Below are 24,093 nucleotides of genomic sequence, written 5' to 3' on the forward strand. Positions count from 1 at the left end.
TCTCAGTATGGGCATTGAACCCAGGACCTTATATATACCAAACTAGTGCACTACCACTAAGTTATAGCCCCAGACACATGAGGTTTTTTGTTGTTGTTGAAAAGAGATTACTAGATATTATTGAAAACCAAAGTTTAGTTATCAGGTCAAAAATACTTAATGCAAAATGCTGATATAAATATAAACTATACTAACAATCATTTATAAAAGGAAATAACATCAATTGAAAATGACTAGAAATTTAAAAACAGAGATTAGAATTTTAGGACAGAATAGGATTTCAAGATCATCCCCCCCCCCCCTCTCTCTCTCCCTCCCTCCCTCCCTCCCTCCCTCCGTCCCTCCCTCTTTATAAAGTGAAGTACAGGGAAGTCAGAATTAATAAATTCTGCCACAGCTAGAGCCAATAATGAATACTTGAATTTGGTTTTATTTTCTTAATCACTGAGAAGAAACACAGATATATAATCTTTCTCATTATGAAAATGTTCACATAAGTTATGTTTTATTATAATGTACTTACATTCCAATTGAAGCACTTTTTTAGGCAAAAATATCTCCATTTTAGTATCATTAGAAGGTTGATCATCATGACACACATATGTATTTAGATGTTCCAAAGTTTCTCCTATTGCTAGATTTAGACTTGCTGGTTTCCACCATTCTGCCTTTACAGGATTAATCGCAAGGCTTTCTTCTTTGATGGAAAATATCTTTTTAAAATCTGTAATTGAATATTGACTGTTTGGTTCTTGAATTCTTAGTGCTTGAAAGAAAACAGTTTAGGAGGGGGGAAAATAAAGAAAAACATAATAAATAGAACCACACTGAGATTTCTTGATGAAATATACTTTCATTAGAACAAAGTGAAACCTGAAATTATCTGGTATTTTGTCCTCAAGATGTTACTATTTGTAAAAGTCTACGTTATAATAACAATAGAATTCACATAAAGGACTTATTTCAATTTTTGGGTATGTCAGGAAGTTAAAATTATTCTATATTTAGTAAAAGAAGGAACCATATTTTGACCATTTTCAATTACTAAATTAATTTATTTGATAATATTTTGAAGAATGTAAGATTTTTTAAGTCAGAAATTCTACTTCATTGTAATGAGCCTAAATAAGGAACATTTTTCAGATTTTATGATATATATCATCTTAGATGTTGTGGTACAGAGGTTACTACTTCATTACTTTTTAGCCTAAATAGAAGAAATCATACATGGAGGAAACCAAGTATCACAACTACTTAATATCACTGTCTGCTATCTCAGACTCTGTCAAAGGTACATCCATTCAAAATTAGGATAATGAATTCTGAAATACTAAATTTGGAATGGTGTTTTTTATAATGATATTATTAGTTTTGTAATAATAATAATAATAATAATAATAATAATAATAATAATAATAATAATACAAGTAGTAATATTAAAAATAGTAATTACTAGTTACTAAACAAATCTGACATTGTGCTAAGTGCTTTATATGCATAATTCTTACATAGTTTCTAAAATAATCCTATGAGATAAGTAATATTTTATGACCTTTTTTGAGATGTTATTGATAAGTATCAAACTGCATTTAGTAGAGTAAAAAGTTTGATAACTTTTGAATATGTATGCACTCATGAATTCATTATCATAATCAAGATAATGAACATATCTCTAACCCTCCCAAGTTTCCTCATACCTCTTTATAATACCACCCTGTAATCCACTCCACTCCTTCACCCTGCCCCATGTTCTGCTTCTTGCTGCTACAGATTAAACTGCATTTTCCAGAATTTCATATAATGTATTTTTTCTTTTTCTTTTTTTTTCATGTATAGGAATTACCCAGAAAATCAGCAAGATCAAGATCTTTTCCTTTAGCATAATAAAGTTTTTAGCACAAATCTAGGTATTTTAGTTTTGTGCCAAGTTATGTAATAAGCAATGCTCAAAGAAAAATGATATCTACATTTCCATTCATTGTACATTTTCATCTATATTTTCTACTTGTCATTGGATAGCAATTACTCTTTACCTGTATGCAAAAATGAGTTCAAAGAGCTTTTACAGCTTTCTAATTGCCACACCATACAGTATTTATTAGCTGATTCTGAAGTAATAAGAAAACTACTGAAAAAGAAATAAAGTTTAATACATTAATAACATTGATTCTTTTTTGACAAAAAGTTTTTTTAAAAAATATTTATTTATTTTTTAGTTTTCAGTGGACACAACATCTTCATACATCTTTCATTTGATTTTTATGTGGTGCTGAGGATCGAACCCAGCGCCCCGCGCATGCCAGGCAAGCATGCTACCGCTTGAGCCACATCCCTAGCCCAAAATTTTGTTTTTAATAAAAGTATTTTTCTTTTTTTTTATTGGTTGTTCAAAACATTACAATGATCTTGACATATATCATACATTTGATTCAAATGGGGTATGAATTCTTATTTTTTCCCATGTGTACAGATTGCAGGATTACATTGGTTATACAACCACGTTTATACATACTGCCATACTAGTGTCATATTCTGCTGCTTTTCCTATCCCCTTCCTATCCCCCCTCTCCTCCTCTCCCATCATCTCTCTCTACCCCATCTATTGTAACTCATTTCTCTCTCTCTCTTTTTTTCCCCTTCCCCCTCACATCCTCTTATATGTAATTTTGTATAACAATGAGGGTCTCCTTCCATCTTCCGTGCAATTATAAAAGTATTTTTCTAAGAAGTTTTTACACTCAAAAGCAAATGAAAAGTTAAATCTTATAAATGTGTAAACGGAAGTAGCGTTCCATGGACAACATTTCAAATACTTACTTAATTCCTTCTCTGGGCAGGTCTAATCATTTGTAAACTCCTTCGTTATTTCTGCTTGCCTGTAAATCTTTACCTTCTTCAATGTAATCTGGAGCTAGAAGGGACTGACTTAGGAGAGTTCAGCTCTCCCCTCTATAAACTGACAACACCAATCCTCTAAGCCATCAAAAATAAAAATATAATCTAAGCAAACTTTCTATGTTTATCATGCAAATAGCAGCTTTTACAAAAATTTTTACAAAATGGCTCTACCTAAGACCATTCTATATAGAAATTCTAGACCACTTAGTCTGAGGATCAGAACTATGAAAAAGTCCTGACTGACTGTTTTAGCTTCTCTATTAATTCACAAATCCTTTATGCCCCAAATCTTCCATTCCCTGTGACTGAGAATTGATTGTAGTCTGTTGTCTGTTTATGTGGATTATATGTGAGCATGTGAGTTAAATCCCAATCTAGGGCTGGGGTTGTGGCTCAGTGGTAGAGTGCTTGCCTAGCATGTGTGAGGCACTGGGTTCAATTTTCACCACCACATATGAATAAATAAAATAAAGGTCCATTGACAACTAGAAAGATATTTTAAAAATCCCAATCTAGGCTAATAGAAAGCTAGGTTTCATGTTTGCACTATTCAGTTTACCCACATAATCCAAAAATCTGGTCATGTGGTAGAAAATTTGAGAATCTGGATAATTCTTGAATCTTACTAAGGTTTCTTTAACAATTAGATCCTTCAGATAATAGATAAGTGTTTTTAGCCAAAAAGAAGGAGAAATATTTAGCCAACCTCACAAAATATAGACAAATATTGTTGTTCTTAATGAGATTTCTGAAGACATCTTTCCCATCGAATTCCACATCTGCAAATAAGCATCTTTCAACTTAGCCAAGAGACTAAAAATATTTAAACAAGTTATAGTATTTCCATAATTGTCCTATGCTATTTTTAGGGCTCGTATATGATAGGACAGTCCTAATTCATGGTTGAGTTCTGTGTAGCACAAATTTACCCTACAAATGCAAATAATTCTTAAACAGAAGATGAAGAAACACTTGTATACCTCAGTGCTGGCTCCTCCATTTTATGGCTTGACATCTTCCTGAGACTACTATAGAAACTTAAGCAGCCTAAATAGTGATAAGTTCAGAGTCTCAACTCCAGTAACTAAGAACTCAAAACTCAGAATACAGTTCCCAGTTTCTAATCCTGGAGTATTCATTAGAGACGTGTAGACTTTCCTGTAATTGTCCTGAAAGTATGTAATTTTAGGATACATTAAGTTGTAGGTTTACAGTATGGAAGAAGGGGACTGTACCCTGCCTAGTTGTGTTAACTGGAGTAACAAGCAGAGGAAAAGGAGAGCTTTTTTTTTAATATTTATTTTTTAGTTATAGTTGGGCACAATATCTTTATTTTATATTTATGTGGTGCTGAGGATTGAACCCAGGGCCTCACGCATGCTAGGCAAGGGCTCTACCTCTGAGCCACAACCCCAGCCTGCAATGGGGGAACTTTATTCCAAAATATCAGATTAATCTATCTTATAAAACATTAAATTACATATATGCCAAATGTTATAAGGTAGCAACCAAAGCTATCTCAGACTTTGTCAAAGGTACAATATGCTGGGCTAGTAAGCTATACAATTTTGGCTCAAATTAGAATACAACAATCCAGCCCTGAAATGTTAGTTCTAAGACTACAGACCATTTTGTGCAGTAACAATGGGGGTATCAAACAGATTTATGGTTCTACATGTCCAGTTTTTCCAACACTGAGATCACACTAATGGAGGTGAATGAGGTCAGTAGATGTCCTCTGTTATAAATGAAATATGCCCCCTTGGGACTGTAAGGGCAGTAAATCGATAGATCTACTGATCAAAATCCATGCTATTCTATCACTATTCTGTGATCCTAAGCTATTTCTGGTCAGAGATATATGACAAATCTCTTAGACCTCATAACAACCCTGTGAAGTAGACATTATTATTACCCACTATAACAGATAAAGAAACTGAGGTACAGAGCAATTAAGGTCAGAGTTACTAAGTGATAGATTTAGGAAACCTGTCTCTACTTAAGAGCTTTAAACTATTTATTAGCTGAAGTGTGCTCCCACCTCGATCCATTCATTGTTGAAATCCTAATCCTTAGTACCACCTCAGAATGTGACCATATTGAAGACAAGGTCTTTCAAGAGGTAAATAGGTTAAATATTCATTAGAGTATACCCTAATTCTATAGGACTGGTATTCTTATATGAAAAGGACAAAGACAAGGATAAGGAAAGACCCTATGAATACAAAAGGAGCTATTGGCCCTCTATAAGCAGAGGATAGAGGCCTTAGAAAGAAACTAACCTCGCTGACACTTTGGTAGTGAATTTCCAGCCTCTAGAACTGTGAGGAAATAAATTTCTGTTGTCTTGTACCACATAGTTTGTGGTATTTGTTATGGAAGCCATAGCAAACAAATACTCTACAACTGCCTTTTTATGGCAGTGAGTGCCAGTAGAGGAACTATCTAAAGCAATGTCCTAAGTTCTGATCTTAAAATTTTCAAAGTACTTATTTTTAGTAGTAATATATTTATATTGAAAACTCTAAATGTAGAAAAGTCTGTATTGAGAGAAAACTCCCACTTATAATTCCAGGTTACCCAGTTCCCTTTTGGGTAAATCAATGTTAACTTCTTTCATGTTTTTTTTTCTAAAGATATTCTATTTATAAAATAAAATGTGTATATATATATGTGTGTATGTGTGTGTATCTGTATATATATATATATGTATATATATATACACACATATATATATGTATATGTATATTCATATATTCCCTTCAGTTGCTCACAATAGGCACTATATTATCTCTTACATGTTTTCATGAAAGTCTTGAAAATTGCCTTTATATAGAGAGATCATTTTAAAAACTGGTTGTTCTGAATCATAGCTTGAGTTCTAGATATAATCTTTGCTTACATTTTACAAACAGAAGAAAATGGAAATGTCTCAAGTCCTGTACACAATGAATTTACTGAAGAATGTTGACTTGTTAGGTGTATACGAGTTAGTGGTATTTCTAATTCTCCTGGAATATATGAAAATTAAAAAGTTAATAAAATAAAGTAAAATTCAGAACATTTTATAATCAATTATTATGTTTGAATCATTCTATTACAACAAAAATATTTCAATAAAGACAAATTTGGGTTACTTGAGACACAGGCTTAAATTTATCTATATATATAGACACACACACATATTATCTGATATCTCAACTACAATAGTGGTGATCTTTTAGAAATCCACTAACAGCTAAACTTTACTGAGTTTATTTTTATAAGTTCTAAGAGTTTTATATATAATAATGGTTTTAATTATGTAGCTTATTTTGTTAGTACTTAGGAGGTAGTACTATCTCACCTTACTGATTATTGATGATGCTAAACAAATAGTATTATGAAAACAAAATCTTCATCTTAATGAGTCTGGACTCTAGATGGCCTCGAACAGAGTTATACATTTATAGAGTGGGGTTTGAAAAATGTATCTTCATTTATTGATAGTATTGAACAGTTTTATCGTGTTCATAAATAAAGCAGCAAACTTCCAAATAGATGATTAATGTGATCCAATTATGAATTTAAGTAGCAGTATCATCAATATGTTTGACATCACATTAGAACAAAATATGATCCTGAGGTTCCAAATTAGGTAAGATAATAATATAATAATGATGAAATAATATAATAATGAGCAGAGGATGATGAGATTGTTGTGAGGGGATTAAAAAGCTAGTTTTTAAGAGTATAAAAGAGATCAGCAAGATTGCTAATACTGAGAAAAATATAAAATTTTATTTATTGTTATATTTTAAGATTTCTTTTTCTAATATTAATGCTATTTTCTCCATTTTTTTGTAACTCTCCTCTCTATATAATTCACTCTTGATGTTGATAAGAGTCTGGTAGTAATAAATATAAAGGGATAGAGAATAAGAAAAACATGACAAAGTAGGATTATAATAACCAAATTTTAAAACTGAAACTGACTCAGAATAGATGATATATGTGAATGCATTGTACTTTTGTATTATATATAGGTATCCCTTGATAAGATCAATTATTGAAATTTTCTACCTGGTTTATTGCACTCTGGTTCACTCTGGCTTTGAATGCCTGAAATCTCTGTGGAGCTACGTTTTATATCATCAATATCAATTCTATGTTTGGTAGTAAGATCTGAAAGGAAAAGGAAGAAAATGTACATCAACAAAAGTACTATTAAATTAGTTTTTTTGTAACATTGTTCAGTGGCCTTTTCCTTTTTAAAGTATCCTGCTTCACTGAAGGTCAATTTTCCTTTTAGAAAGAAGTAGAGATTTAGACTTCAGAAGAAAATGCTGACTTAATGGTGAAAGTTACTTACCTATATATGCCATTCTCTATCAGTCAAAATTATGTACACATACCCCTCTACTGTCAATTAAAAGTAACAAAGAAATATAAAATTGGGAAAATCTACATAATCCTTGGAAGATAAGATAGGGTGTCAAGTCCATAAGTTATAAAATTTAAAGAATAAGATAACTTTGAAAGATCTAATCTTCATCAATATACAATGACTTTCTATGCTCCACTTAGCTGGAATTTTACTTGTGGTCTGGGAATTCAACACAGGGGACTCATGTATGCTAGGCAGTGCTCTATCATCAGTTGCACCCCCAGCCCCTGTCTATATTAATACTGTTTTTTTTCCTAGAGGTATGATACATTGTGCCAATCCTTTTGTTTTTCACCTTTGTCTTTCTTTCAAGGCACAACTCTTGCAAATAGCATACGTGGTAATTTTTTTTTAAAGAGAGAGAGAGAGAGAGAGAGAGAGAGAGAGAGAGAGAGAATTTTTAATATTTTATTTTTTAGTTATCGGTGGACACAACATCTTTGTTCGTATGTGGTGCTGAAGGATCGAACCCGGGCCGCACGCATGCCAGGCGAGCCACATCCCCAGCCCGTGATTCATCTTATAATGACTTATACTTTGAATGTTTCCCCTTAAACATGTTTATTAAATTAATAATGTGTCTTATGGTAGCAGTTGATAATGTGTCTTAGAATTGCGGGAATACGGCAATTAGGCTTACTTTTAAAATTTAATCTAAGAATTGATCTCTCATTTAATGGAGATGCTTAATCCATTTATTGTTATTCAAACAAAGGTGGTACTTTTGCAATCTTATTTTATGCTTCTAATTTCTTTGGCTGCTTTGTTTTATTTTCCAAAGAATTAATTCTAGTACTAAGAGACTTTTTTTCTATGTATTTAGAAACTATACATCTTATTTTAAATGCATGTATTATCATTAATTTTAAAAATATAATATATCTTGACTTTTTCCTATTAATTGAAAAAAAAGCAGAATCTCAATTCCCTTATTAACATTAGGAACTCAGCATATTTTTCTACTAAAAGTTTCTCCCAGGCTGGGGTTGTGGCTCAGAGGTAGAGTGCCCCCTAGCATGCTTGAGACACTGTATTCGATCCTCGGCACCATATAAAAATAAAATAAAGATATTGTGTCCATCTATATTTAAAAAATAAATATTTTTTTAAAATTTATTTTTCAGTTCTCGGCGGACACAACATCTTTGTTTGTATGTGGTGCTGAGGATAGAACCCGGGCTGCACGCATGACAGGCGAGCATGCTACCGCCTGAGCCACATCCCCAGCCCTAAAAAATAAATATTAAAAAAACTTTCTCCCTTTCTCCAGGATCTCAGAGGTTATAATTAATTTCTTTCAAAATTGTATTTCTAGCTTCTGTTTCAGTATAGCATGAAACATACCAGTAGTTTTTCCTTCCAAATTCTACTAGAATCATAATAAACATACACAAAAGTGAAGTATAGGAGAAAGGAAGGGAAAATTCATTTGTGGACCAGAGTTAATAGAACTGTAGGAGAGAAAAAGTAGATGAAAAAGAATCTGTAGGCTGGGCATAATAGTGCACTCTTGTAATCCCTGTGGCTTGGGAGGCTTAGACAGGAGGATAAAGAGTTCAAAGCTAGCCTCAGCAATGGCAAGGTGGTAAGCAACTCACTCTGAGACCCTGTCTCTAAATAAAATACAAAACAGGGCTGGGGATATAGCTCAGTTGTTGAGTGCCCCTGAGTTCAATCTCTGGTACCCATCCCCCCAAAAAAGAATTAATATGTAAAAGAGAATGAAGAGTTTTGCTTCTGACAATTGTTCCTTTTCTTTTGTAAATAACATCTGTAATTCCAAATAAAATGTATAAAATGACTACCAGAAGGTTCTACAGTCTAAAGTAGGCAGAAACTGAAGGGAATTGCAGCTGAATGAATTTCCCATTTCTTCAGGTTTTCACTTGAAGGGAGGATGTAGTTGGTGTTGCATGGGGCAACTAGAACTTGAATAATAACTTGTAATCTTATTGTCTTAAAGAATTATGGATAGTTCTTCCTGAACTAGAGTTCACAGTTACCACAGCAGCTGAAAAGTGACAGGGAAAAATTCAGAAAAGGAGAAAGCCAACAGAGGAAAAGCCCAAAACATGTATAAACTCTGCCTAAATTTCTGAAATATACACTTATGGGGCAGACTCCAAGCACAGTAATTAAGGCTAAATGTATTTAGTAGAGATTTCAGCTTTTTCCCACCATAAGGGAGATTAAGTTTAATGCTTGAGTTCAACCAAGTTAACAGCCTACTAAAAAAAAAATCAACTTGATTCAAGGAACATAGTAAAATACAGTTTCTGTAGTAACAAAATGAAGAAAACAGGAAAATGTGACTCATACTCAACAAAAATATGTCAATGGACACTAACCCATGAGATGACTCAGATTTAAAAATTAATATACAAAAATTTTAAAACAGTAATAACATAGCATAGTAATAACCACCATATTCTGATTAATACTGCATTCAAGTCAAGTGAAGTGTGGGAGTTTAACAGTGTAATCACAGTAAACTCACTTGTTCTTTCTATCAGCATTTATAGAGTTGAGATTTGCATCCTGCTAAAAAGTTCATGGTCCACCTTGTGGCTTTGAACTCTGATATACTTTCAAGGTCTAGTATAGATTTGATCCACTTGCTCAGTTGGCTTTTTAATCCCTTGCTTTGACTTGTAGGCTTATCAGTAATTCCCTTGATTTAGTATTATGTGTAAGAATTCCTTCAAGTCTATGATCTGTGAGTGGTAAGTATCGCTCTTCTCAATGGATGTTAAAGATCCCCCTTTCATCCTTCCATAATGCTATTTATCTTTGTCCATTTCAAATGGAATTTATGAGAGAGTAGTTACATATATGACTCAAATTGTCCTTAAAAATAACTCAATAATATTTACTAAGACTAACTGTGGAGAAATCATCTAAATTCTAGGTTATGCTTCTCCTAGTCATCTGATTCCATGAATACTTATTGTGAGTGCCTTAACTATGAGCTGCTTCTGTAGCTCACTAAAAATAGCATAGAAGCAATAGATAGTGCTTTCACTGTGTGTAAGTAGACAAATCTTTATAAACCCATATAGGTTTTTAGCTTTATTTGTATAATTATTTTGAAATAATTAGATTAATTTCAGAGAAATTTCAGGCATAGAAAGTACACAGAGAATAATGGGCTGGAGATGTACTCAGTGGCAAGCACTTGCATGCTCAAGACCCTAAGTTCAATCTCCAGCACTGACCCTCCCCCACCAAAAAAAAAAAAAAAAAAGAAAAGAAAGAAAAAGATTGACAGTGAGAAAAGAGTCTTATTAATAATAATTTTGAGATTTCAACATGTAACTTGTACAACATTTTTTTTTTGTACCAGGGATTGAACTCAGGGGCACTCAACCACTGAGCCATATCCCCAGCCCTATTTTATATTTTATTTAGAGACAGGGTTTCATTGAGTTGCTTAGCACCTTGCTTTTACTGAATCTGGCTTTTAACTAAGATCCTCCTGCCTCAGTCTTCCAAGCCACTGGGATTACAGGAGTGTACCACCACACCTGGCCTTGTACAACATTTTTTACAAAATCTGGAGGTTCAGAACATATTTTAATAAGGAACCAAGGTAATACTATTTTATAAGAAATATGTTTTAAAATTAATTCTTACCTCTTTTGAATTTTTTTTCATTTTCATCTATATAATTTTTTATTTCTGGTACTATGGCTAGTGACTCCTTCAGTTCTGAGGGTGGTTGAATATCAATTTCTTGTTTGAAGCTTGAAGATATTAAGGATTCAAACTCAGAAGGAAAAGTTGGTGGCTGAAATAATATACAGTTAAAAGAAGCTTTTAGGAGGTTTCCCAAGTAAATATTTTTTAATTTATAAATGTGTAGTTTACTTAAATGGCATACTGAATTTTAAACTAAAGTCATACTTGATTTTTAAATATACATACTTTGAAAAAATAGAAGTATAGCAGCCAAAAGTATATTATATTACAAGAATATTCAAATATTATTCTATGAGTAATATCTTTTATAATCACTCATTACATTAGTGATGTAAATTATTCCTAGATGCAGAAGCATATTCTTTATGCAAAATTAGCAAATTTAGCAAAATTTCAAAATTCTAAATTAAAAACAAGCATTGCAGCAAGTAAAAAGTGGTAAAAGGGGAGAAGTGAAAAGATTTGATGGAGTGGAATGAATCTTTACTGCACTCCATAGAAAATGTTCTCTTTCATTCCTATTGAACTGGCTTCTTCAACAAGTGAAACTGACTATGTGCACAACTCTCAAATGAAAGAGGAGATGGGGCACTGAAGGGAAGGAGCCAATAGACAATGATTATTTTTACCATCATGTTACATTTTTAACTGTAAGGAAGCCATTTAAATATCATTATACATACAAACATTATATGTATGTCCTTTGAATATATTAAGAAAACCCCAAAATATAAAATATTTTCAGTTGTTCTAAAAAGATTTTTAAAGTAACTTAGTGACTGTATCTAATCTATATGGATCTAACATTTTGGCTTGTCAAATTGTAAAAAGTTATTTATAGTCTCAACTAGGATTCTTTACATACTATATTATAAAAACAATTCAGTGAGCTATTGGAATTGTATGCTTAAAAAGAAGACTATCTTTGAGAAGTTTTACCTTTAATATGCAAAGATGCTATATATATATATATATATATATATATATATATAGTTGATGGATCTTTATTTACTTTATTTTTATATGTGGTGCTGAGAATTGAACCCAGTGCCTCACATATGCTAGGCAAGTGCTCTACCACTGAGTCACAACTTCAGCCCCCCAAAAATGCTATTTTCCTTATTATATATTGGTAGTACTTCAGATTCAGTCTTGGATAATCTGTAGTCCTACTCCCTTAATGAGATCACCTCCCATATAGCTTGGGTACTATCTGCTTTGTGCATAACTTATAAATCAATATTTATAGCCCCAGCCTCCAATTTTTAAATTAGACATTACTTCTCAATTTTCTCTATCAGGTATATTAATTAGAATTATCGAAAGACATTTTAAAATTCTCTATACCTGGGATAAATAGCAGATCAATTTTTTTTTTAAAGAGAGAGTGAGAGGAGAGGAGAGAGAGAGAGAGAGAGAGAATTCCCAACATTTTTTTTTTATTTTTTAGTTCTCAGCAGACACAACATCTTTGTTGGTATGTGGTGCTGGGGATCGAACCCGGGCCGCACGCATGTCAGGCGAGTGCGATACCGCTTGAGCCACATCCCCAGCCCAATAGCAGATCAATTAAATCAGAATATATCTGGGTAGGACACAGGCTTTAACTATTTTTAAAAATTAACTCCTCAAGTAATTCCACGGTACAGCCAAGACTGAGAAACAGTATTTAAAAGTAAATTTGACTCCTTAATTTATACACATTCAAATCATTATCAAATCTTTTAGATATGATAAATGCAAATAGTCAATGTTTATTACTAAAAATGTATAAGTGTGCTTTCTTACTTTTATAAAAATATTATTGATAGCCAAGTGTTACAACCTCATTTAAACCTACTTCATCATCTAGTTTCTCCTGACAAAAGTTTTCTTTATCCATATAAAAATCTTCTTTCACACAAACGTCCAAATCTTCTTGAAAGGAGAAATATTTCCTTAAAATAAGAACAATAAAACATTAATCAGGGACTGGGGTTGTAGCTCAGAGGTAGAGCACTCATCCAGCATATGCGGGGCCCTGGGTTCAATCCTCAGCACCACATAAAAATAAATAAAGGTACTGCATCTAACTACAACTAAACAACAACAACAACAAAACACATTAGTCAGTGTTTACTAAAAACAAATTATATAAGAAATGTAGTTAACCAAAGTATACAATGACTACAATTAAAGTTGAAATAAAGCAAGGGTAAAATATCATTGATATCATCTCATCTTGTGACTGTACAAAGGAATATAGGAGAATATTTTCTCCTATAAAAATATTTATAGCACTGACAAATACCTGAAAAGATTAGCTTCTTTGAAAATCTGCTCTTTGAAATCTAAAAGGGGATCCTTTATCAAAAAGAGTTTTAGTCTACTCAAGAGAGTCTTTAAAGTTGGTAGTTGACTTTTAAGCGTCGCCAAATCATTTATAAAAATTAATTCTTCATCATCAATAAATAAATCTGAAAAGAAATAAGAAATTTAAAGGAATAATAAAAATAATAAAAAGTTGTGAAAGTTATACAAAGGGATCTGAAAGCTACTGTAATCAAGCATTAGATATAATTGGGCTTTTCAAACACATTTAAAATTCTTTAGTTCTTCAATGGATTACAAATATAAAACATGTAGCATAGTACTAGAACATTAGGTAAAACTCAATACATTTTAATATTATTTAGTAAACCAAGGAGTAGCCAAATGTTCCAAAAGAGCTATACTATAATACTGGATAAAAAGATCTTGTGCTTCCAAATAGCCAGCAAAAATTTAAAGAAATAAAAGTATTTAACTTTGGCTGACTCTGAACTTCTCATCTCTGTATGATTTTAACTTGTAAGGTCTTTAATTCATCCCCCAGAGACTTTGACATGTGGGGAAGAAAGATAGTCTACAAAGCCTACAAATGAAACCAATTCTGATTATACCATTTTAAAATTACTCGTGCCTGGTTACTATAAAGTTAATTACAATGAAAATTATACATAAAAGTATCTACTTAAGAATGTGATATGTCTTATATATTAACAAACACTACTGTTAATGGTTAATTGCTGGAATAAATCTTTCCTCTCTATCTGCACCCTGTTGAGTTTTGGTTACTTTAGAATCTTGGCTAACTGAGAGCTCTAACAGTTTCTGAGCCTTGGGAGTTTTGGAGCCAATTTCTGAACATAAAACTTTCCAATAAGCTCCTGCATGGAAAGATAAAAAGGAAAACATATGAACAGATGAGAAACTACTTGGAAAGCCAAACTCCCCAATGTTAAAAACATCTGGAAGGAGAGCAGGGGTCTCCTGTTCAGTGCAGTGGCCTTTCAGTTGAGTGATGGCAGAATGTCATGAGAGAGGAATAATAGTATGGAGTTTTCAGGCAGTGAAATCTCTCTTGGCCAACTATACAAGTGGTACCATATATGCCTAATAAATAACACAAATATGTGGTGTAAGTCAAGCCATCAGGGAACATCTCTAGTACTAAATGGCTTTGTGAAAAGAGAAATAATAATAATAATAATAATAATAATAATAATAATAATAATAATCATCATCATCATCATCTTCATCATCATCATCATCATCATCATACTAGGGAGTGAATCCAGGGTCACCTAATCACTGAGTCACATCCCCAGCCCTTTTCTGTAGAGACAGGCTCTTGCTGAGTTACTTAGGGCCCTGCTAAGTTGATGAAGCTGGCTTTGAACTATTGATTCTCTTGTCTTAGTCTCCTGAGCCACTGGAATTATAGGCGTGTCAGGCAAGAACTTGTGATATAAAATAGCCTCCTAAGAGATTGTTTATCTGAACCTAAGCTCCTGATAATCTCATGAACAAAAATTTTCATGACACACAAAAGAGAGCTAGTAAATCAATTCCAGGCCCAAGGATGCTATATTTGAGAAAGTTAAAATGGTTTATCAATATAGTCCATGTTGAAAATATGAATTCGGTCATATTAATAGTAAAACCAGAATTTATTTATATCACCATCTCCACTTTTCTCTCCCAAACACAGACCCTCCAAATGTCTTCCCAACCTGGAGATACATTCTGATATTTCTAGGAGTAAGTACATAGGGACATCTCATGTCAGTTTATGAGGCCTTGTTTTCCAACCAGCCTTTTTTTGATGCAACCACTTGATGGCAGCATCTCACCACAGACAATGTTCTCTATAATTCTACAAAGGCTGTTTTACCAAGGGTGCTGCTTTTAAACTCTCATAGCTATGTAGCATTCCCCAGAGTTCGTACTTTATAACAACTACGATGTGTGTTTCACAGATAGAGACTGTTTCCATCTATCATAGGGGAGTGTTAAATTGTCACCAGGAAACAAAATTTTGTCTAGTTAATTGTGAAAAGAAGCAGAAAAAAGAGGTCTATTTATAGGAAAGAGGAAGGGTTTGTTCTTTGCAGAAGATACTTCTGTTTACCTAAAACACTCCAGATAATTAAGTAAAAAAAAAAAAGTTAACTTAGGTGTCTGATCAAAATTATTAAATGACTGGTTTGCTAACAAATAAAAAAAACTTTACTGAGAATTAAAAAAAAATCTTGAAGAAAAGACAAGACAAACCATATTTCTGAATAATAATAATTATAATAAATCTGGTAAATTTTAAAGGATCTCAACACCATTTCAATTTCCCACAAGGTTTGTTTTGGAACTTGGAGAAATGATTACAAAGGAAATTTAGAGGAATAAAGATTTATGAGTAGGGAAAAATAACAAAAAGAAGAGACCATTAATACATGCTATAATTGTATATTAAATAGTTAAAACCATATAATACTGACACGATACTAGGCAAAACAATAGAACACAACAGAAAGTCCAGAAACAAAGTCTAATGAGGGCAGGAATTTGGTATATGATGCAAGTGGCATTTCTCATCAGTGGAAAATTATATTAAGATAGCTGCCAGACATTTAGGAAAAAAATTCCTTACTTCTAAACATATAACAAAATCCAGAATAAAACTATAAAAAATCTTAAAGAAAATACAAGTAAATAGTTATCTAATTGTGGAAGAATTTTCTAAGTACAAAAGATGAAAGAAACTATAATGGAAAACATTAACAGAACTGGTTAGGTTCAAAGTAAATATATTTGGAGTTACTGATACCTTATATATTAAGATAATATACATGAACAAGAAAGAAACAAAAGTGAGAATCACTTTACAAAAGAAAATTATTTGCATGGCAAATAAACACCAACGATTTTAAAAATGAATAAAATATACTTTTTTTACTTATCACAAGGTTTAAATCAGTAATAATATACTCAATGAAAAAGTTGGCATTAATAGGGTATTCTTATGCTATGCTAGTGGAAATGAGGGAATAAACCCAGCTATCGTAAGGTTGAAGAAACAGAGAACCCAATACAAGACATGAGTGAACAGAATGCCCAAGGATGATGGTGATAATGACTGCTTCTAGAACTAAAGTCCCCATAGATAAAACTATTACTAAACTTTATGTTTGAATGTAATAAGAAACTATTTAGACAACTATACGAGGGTTTCAGGATCAGATCTAAATTCATAGAAAACTAAGAAAACAAGTATTAATTTCATAGAGTACAAGAAATCATTGACCACCACAATACTATTTTTTACACTGTTATTTTCCCATTTTTATTGGTGTATTATAATTATTCATAATGATGAGATTCATTGTTACATATTTGTACCTATACATGATATAACAACAGAATTTGGCCAATATCATTCTTCAGTACTTCCTCTTTCTCTCTATACTTCCTCCCTCTGGTTCTTTTCCTCTACTCTACTGGTGGTCTCCCTTTGATTTTCATGAGATTCCTCCATCCCTCCCCCCTTTCTTTTCCTTTTTCCTCTCTAGCTTCCACATACAAGAAAAACACATGATTCTTGACTTTCTAAGTTTGGCTTATTTTGCTTAATACAATGTTTTCAAGTTCTACCCATTTTCCTGCAAATGACATACTTTCTTTCTTCTTTATGACTGAATAAAACTTCACCATGTATAAATACCACTTTTTCTTTATCCATTCATCTATTGATGGCCACATAGGCTGGTTCCATAATTTGGCTATTATGAATTGTGTTACTATAAACATGGATATGTATGAACTACTCTACTATGATGATATTAATTCTTCAGGTAAATGCCAAGGGGTAGCATATATACATTGTACTTTATACAATCAAAATTCTATAAATACTAACTATTAACTAACTAAAGTTATAACTACAGTGGAAGAGTGAACAATAGGTAGCATGGGGGTATGTGGTGGTAAAGGAGTAGAAAAGTAGAGACAGTTCCATCTTTGTGTGGTAAAAGTTCAAAATATAAGGTTCCCCCCAAATCAAGAAATAGCAGTATAAATATTTTATATATAGACATATAAATAGTGTAAATGGCAAAGGTATAGAGTTTCTTTTGAAATTGTATCAAAGAGTTGCAAGCAGTTGCCTCAGGAAAGTGAAAAAATGAGAATGGTTGATGAAGCCAGGGAATTGATGCTTTTTATGACAAGCATCAATCAACTATTGACTCTCTAAACTATATGCATGCACAACTTTATTTATAAGTATAAAAATAAAAGATATATTTGCATTTGTTTGTGTATTTCTAGGATGTCCTGAAGGATATCCAGAAAAATAATTATATGTATTGGAAAATTAACAAATATCAACAAACCAGTAAAAAGTAAAAGAAAAGCAGCCATTGTTTTTGTCTTAAAAGTGTTTTGAAATAGGGCTGGGGTTGTGCTCAGTGGTAGAGTGCTTGCTTATCATGTGTGAGGCACTGGGTTCGATTCTCAGCACTTCATAAAAAATCAATAAAGATAATTTGTCCATCTACAATTAAAAAATTTTTAAAATTTTTGAAATAATCTTATAACTAAGGATTTTCTATCTTTATTATAAGATCCAGATAATATATAGTATTAATTGAAATTCAAAGTATAATAAGTTCCTTTTGACTTAGATAGTAAGACCAACTTATCTATAACACGTTGGAAAGAATCAATATGAATACAAAGAAAATAAATAAAATTGAAAATCTAAATTTATAAAATGATGTTGAATGACACAGGACCTCTTAGGAAATATAGGATATGAATAATATATAATTATTTGGGAAATTAAAGCATTTTTGATTCAGTAAATAGTTGATTCTAACCAATAGTGACTTCTAATTTGTAACCTTAATAATAATCCTATGTTTATGTAACGTACTATTTTTCACAAACCATGTATATATGTATTCCTTTATACATATATACACATTATTTTTATTATATTATCCTCACAAAGTTTTATAATTAGAAGAATAAATTAAGAGAAAGGAATTATAGATGAATATTAAAAACCATAACATTTTCCCCCAAATCTCAAAGGACACTTTGTTTTTTATTAGTGAATTTTAATTATACAGAACAGCAGGTTTCACTGTGACATCTTCATACATGTACATAACATACTTTGATTACGTCTACCCCCTTACCCTTCCTTAATGTGCACCCCCACCTCCTTATCCTTTCTCTTCTCTAATAATCTCCCTTCTATTTTCATATCTTTCATTCTTCCTAGATTTCATAAGTCATGTGATACTTGTATATCTGAATCTGGCTTATTTTGCTTAACATGATGATTTCCAGTTGCATCCATTTTCTTGCAAATAACATGATTTCATTATATTTATGGCAGAATAATGCTCCATTGTGTATATACACCACATCTGTTGACAGGCTCCTAGGCTGATTCTATAACTTGGCTATTGTGAATTGTGTCACAATAAACATGAGTAAGTAGGTATCTCTATATTATGTGGATTTTAATTAGAGTATTCACCAAGCTTGGATGTCTAAGCTGCATCCTCAACAGCTTTTATTTGTTGATTTATTCTTTTTTTTTTAAGAGAGAGAGAGGGAGAGAGACAGAATTTTAATATTTATTTTTCAGTTTTCGGCGGACACAACATCTTTGTTTGTATGTGGTGCTGAGGATCGAACCCTGGCCGCAAGCATGCCAGGCGAGCGCACTACCGCTTGAGCCACATCCCCAGCCCTTGATTTATTCTTGATGATAGTCGAGCTGAGATCTCACTGTAGTTCTTTCTTTTCTTTTCTTTTTTGGAGATAGGGTCTCACTAAATTAACAAAGCTGACTTTGAACTTGTGATTCTCCTGCCTCAACCTCCTGACTTGCTAGGATTACAGATAAGCACCAATGTACCTGGCTCAATGAAGTTTTGATTTGCATTTCTCCAAGGTCAAAGATGTTGAAATTTTTTTCATATAATTATTAGCTATTCATACTTATTTTAAAATGTCTGTACAGTTCATTTATCCATTAATTGATCTGGTTATTTGTGGTTTTAGTGTTTTTTAGTTCCTTTTATATTCTGGATACTAATCCTTTGCTAGAAGGTAGCTGACAAAAATTTTTCTCATTATGTAGTCTGCCTCTTCACTCTGTTAATTGTATACTTTGCTTTGCTCAAGCATTTTAATCTGATGTAGTCCCATTTGCTAATTCTTGTTATTTCCTGAGCTATTAAAGTCCTATTCAGAAGTTTCAAAGTTTCAGGTGTTACATTTAGGTTCTTGATTTATTCTGAATTGACTTTTATACATAGTAAGAGATAAGGATCTAGTTTCTGTCTTTTACTTGTGGATATTCAGTTTTCCTAGCAACATTTGTTAAAGAGGCTGTATTTTTGACTCCTTTGTCAAGAATCAGATGACTGGAGTGGCATGGGTTTGTCTCTGAATTCTCTATTCTATTCCATTGGTCTTTGTGTTCATTTTTATGCCAGTACCATTATATTTTGTTACCTATGGCTATGTAGTATATTTTGAAATTGGGTATTGTGATATTTCCAATGTTGCTCCTTTTACTCAGGATTGTTTTAGCTATTCAGGTTCTTCTTTTGTGTCTCCATATGAATTTTAGGATTTTTTTCTTGTTCTCTGAAGAATATCATTGGTATTTTGATGGAGACGATATTGAATCTATAGATTGTATTTGATAACATTACCATTTCAACAATATTTGTTTTGCTGATCCATGAACATGCAGGTCTTTTTGTCTTCTTGTGTCTTCTTCAATTTCTTCAATGTTCTATAATTTTCACTGTAAAAAATTGTTCACCTCCCTGGTTAGGTTTATTCTAGGCATTTTAAAAAGCCATTGTAGGCCTGGGGTTGTGGCTCAGTGTACTATTGGGTAGTGGTTGTGGTAGAGCACTTGCCTAGCATGTGTGAGGCACTGGGTTCAATTCTCAACACCACATACAAATAAGTAAAATAAAGGTCCATCAGCAACTAAAACAATATTTTTTAAAAAGCCATTGTGAATGGAATTGTTTTCTTGATTTCTTTCTCAATGGGTTCAACATTAATGTACAGGAAATCTGTTGATTTTGCTTGTTAATTTTATATCCCACTACTTTGAAGTATTCTGGTGGAGTCTTTAGGGTCCACAAACAGGGATAATTTGACTTTTCTTCCTTGTTTGCATCCTTTTTATTTCTTTGTCTCACCTACTTGCTCCAATTAAATACTACAGTGAATAGAAGTGGCAAGAGTGGACATGCTGATTTTAGAGGAAATGCTTTCATTTTTTCCTATATATTTGCTTGGAAATATTTTCATATTCAGTATGATACTGACTATGAGTTTTCCAAATATAGACTTTATTATGTAGCGATAACATCCTTCTCTGTCTAGTTTTTTAGGCTTTTTTCATGAAGGGGTGTGGAATTTTGTCAAAAATTGTACCACTTCTTAACTGGATTTGGACTAGAATTTCAAATCTTCTGACTTCAAATTCTGACTCTTTCTACTACATTATACACTCAACTTTATCTTAATATTCAAGACTTTGAGCTTTAGTTTCACATAAATTAGAGAAGATAGAAAATCTTTAGCATGTTTTGAAAAATAACATACAAACATAACTTCATAATAGGGATTGAATGTTACACTAGATTGCTATGTCATAAGATCTGTACACAGATGCCAATATCATTGTAGCAAATGCTGTGAGCATCTATGATAAAATCTCTGTAAGTTATTTTGAGGCTCAGCAAACTTACACTCCAAAAAAATAAAACAAAACAACAATAGAAAACAACAAAATTCCAATTTACAGAAAGGGGATTAATATGAAAGAGGAAATATTTTTCTAATATGGCAAAGTTTAAACAATAAGTATGCACATAGTTATCTTTAATAAAAATAAAAATTTTAAAATTCAATTAAATAGAAATGCACTAAAGTGAAAATATGCATGTTAGTAAGTCATATTTTATAACAATTGAAATGACAAATGCTGTACCTTGGTTCTGTGCCTGAAGTGCTGGACATTTTTCTGAACACTTAACAGGTGTAAAGACTTCATTGTAATCCTTATGAGTGTAGAAGCTTTCTTCTTCTACTTCAGTTTGGGAGTTTGGATTTGAACTTGGAACAATTTCTTCAAATTCACCATTTACTTGGTATACCATTCCTGTAACTGTCTTTCTATAATATTATAAAATTATTATTTTTGTCTATGTCCTATTTAAAAAGTTTTATTAATAAATAGTATATGTTCATTGTGGAAAAAAATATCAAATTCCAACATATACAAAGAAAAATCATCCATAGCCCTACCACTCAAGATGAATACAAAAATTATGAAAAAATTTTTATTTTAAAAAATATTTTAAGACAAAATGGATTCATGTGTATAAGTTTTCTGTAATCTGTTCTTTTTAGTTTAACAATAAAGCATGAGCATATTTACATTCATTTCATTTTTGAATGAAAAGGATCTCACTGAATCAGTGCTATAGTTTAGATCTTACATGTTCCCCAAAGGAAAGGCTTGGTCCCCAGAATACTATTGGGTAGTAGTGGTGGATTCAAGAGGTGGGGTCTAGTGGGAAGTCTATAGGTCATGGGAGTTATGCCTTTGAAGGGGACAGTGGGATCTCAGCACCTTCCTCTTCCGTTTTTTTAATTCTGGTCCATGAGGTAAGCAGTTTATTTCTGCCATGTGCTCCCTCCATGATGTGCTACCTCATCACAAGCCCAATGATCCCTAGGAACCAATCAAGGGATCGTGGACTGGAACCTCCCGAGCCAATAAATCTTTTCTAAGTTTATTACTTTATATATTTTGTTAAAATGTCAGAAAGCTGACTTACATAATCAGAAAATCAAAATTTATTCAACCAGTTCCCTATTATTAGAAATTGAAGTTTCTTTTAATTGTTTTCTATTATGAGCAACATTGTAAGGTACATCTTTGTGTACTTATCTAATAATTTTCCAATATACATTTCCTAAAAGTGGGACTGTTGAGGTTAAAGACATACAGATTTTTAAAGTTTTGTCATGCATTGCCAAACTGCCCTTGTGCTGAACATTCAATACCTGCTCATCAATGTCATTATCTAAACTTTTATATTCTGTTCTGCAACCTGGGAAGCTGATCTCTATGGACAAACCAAGATTTTGTACCCTCTAGCTTCTAGTTGGGTTCAAGAAGCACTGGCAGGAGAACAACGGTGAGAGAAACAGGTTGGAATATTATTCCTCCCAGTCCTTCTCTGCTGGGCTGTAATTTGGAAGTGACTGTACTCTTCCACCAAAGGTTACATCTCTTACTGGATAGCCCATCTCCTGTAGGTGTAGTTCTTACTATGTTGGTAACTATTCATTTCCTATATTATTTCTTACTTAGGTGGAATAAAAACTTCTGATGTTCCCAGTTCAGGGGAATGGTTTTTGGTTCCCTTAACCTTGCCAATATCTCTTTCCCAAATGATACAGGTGTATGTGCCATTGTCTATACCATTAAGATATTGGCGTTATAAGAGATCTTCCAGCAGATAAACACATCATGAATAGTTTTGCCATACATGCTAATATACCTTTTTTTTTCTGACATCCTAAATATTTTAGCCCATATAATTCTCTTGTACTGACTGAAAGAACCAAATCAATATAACTTCCTAATGTAAAAATAAATAATAAAAATAATGAATATGCTGTATCTTAAAATTATAGATAGGAAAAAAAATCTCTTGAATTTCTCCTTTACTCTTGAAGAAAACATAGTTACAGGAAGAAATATTTCCATTTGGTCATATTCATATGATGGATTAAGAACATATGATTCATATGTGGATCTTTATAGACTTTTGACTTTAGTACTTTAGTACTTACATAGCTGGTGGTTTGTTTTTTTTTTACACAAAATAAATGTTGCTGACAGAGTTGTCATTTGTAATAATACTTGGTACTATGATTTTGAGAACACATGGCCAATTCTTTTCCCCAGTACAAAGATCTATGAAGACAATTCCGTGTTTCTTGGCCTTCACCTTATTTCCTGTCATAGGGTTTCAGTTATTCGTTTTTTTCCACTGGTGCCTCTCCTTTTCCTAACCTGAAAATACTGCTGCTTTTGAGATTTCCAACCTAGATCAGCTTTTTTTTTTTTTTTTTTTTTTGCTATCATTCTTTTTTGTGTAATTCTATCAACTGTCACTCACTAATTCTTTTAAGAAAATATTTATTGAGTGCCTATAACACGCTAATACCATTCTAGGTGCTGGGAAAAGACAGGTAAACAAAGCAATGTTCTTGCCCTCCCGAAGATGATCTGCTAAAGGAAAGATAGATAAATAAACAAATAATTATGGTAAAAAACTGTTATTAATGGAATAAAACAAGATAAATGAACATCAAATAACAGCCAGTGGGTTGGTAAGACATATATTTTAAAGAATATAGTTAGTGAAGGGCCCGCTGAGGAGCTGGCATAATGGTAGAGAGAGAGCCATACAAAGGCCTAAAGAAGGAAACAAGATTGGCATATTCTAAGAAAAACAGAAAGGTTAGGATGATAAATGTTAAATGGGGGAAATAAATAATTTCCAGTTAGCCTCTGTGTGGTTCAAATTAGGGCTCTTTCTTTTCTTTTCTCTCTCTTTTTAATATAAAAGAAGAAAATATGTGGGGAGGTGAAAATTTTTTTTCTTTTCAAGTGTCTGGAGAACTTAATGCTTATCATTTCCTAG

General features: G+C 32.3%; 1 protein-coding gene across 1 annotated transcript in view; it reads right to left on the reverse strand.

Moving 5' to 3' along the window:
- Shoc1 (shortage in chiasmata 1) overlaps positions 1–24,093 on the reverse strand; it is a 54,419-nt gene that overhangs the window by 30,204 nt on the left and 122 nt on the right. Inside the window, exons 2-9 of the mRNA XM_040286160.2 lie at positions 21,360–21,544; positions 13,314–13,479; positions 12,864–12,960; positions 10,958–11,111; positions 6,961–7,062; positions 5,801–5,909; positions 2,034–2,128; positions 524–766 (exon numbers count right to left, since the gene is read on the reverse strand). Coding sequence (XP_040142094.2) covers positions 524–766; positions 2,034–2,128; positions 5,801–5,909; positions 6,961–7,062; positions 10,958–11,111; positions 12,864–12,960; positions 13,314–13,479; positions 21,360–21,544 — 1,151 coding nt within the window. The remainder of the gene's footprint in view (positions 1–523; positions 767–2,033; positions 2,129–5,800; positions 5,910–6,960; positions 7,063–10,957; positions 11,112–12,863; positions 12,961–13,313; positions 13,480–21,359; positions 21,545–24,093) is intronic.

This window comes from Ictidomys tridecemlineatus, chromosome 4 (genome assembly GCF_052094955.1).
Source record: "Ictidomys tridecemlineatus isolate mIctTri1 chromosome 4, mIctTri1.hap1, whole genome shotgun sequence".
NCBI classification, from domain to species: Eukaryota; Metazoa; Chordata; class Mammalia; order Rodentia; family Sciuridae; genus Ictidomys; species Ictidomys tridecemlineatus.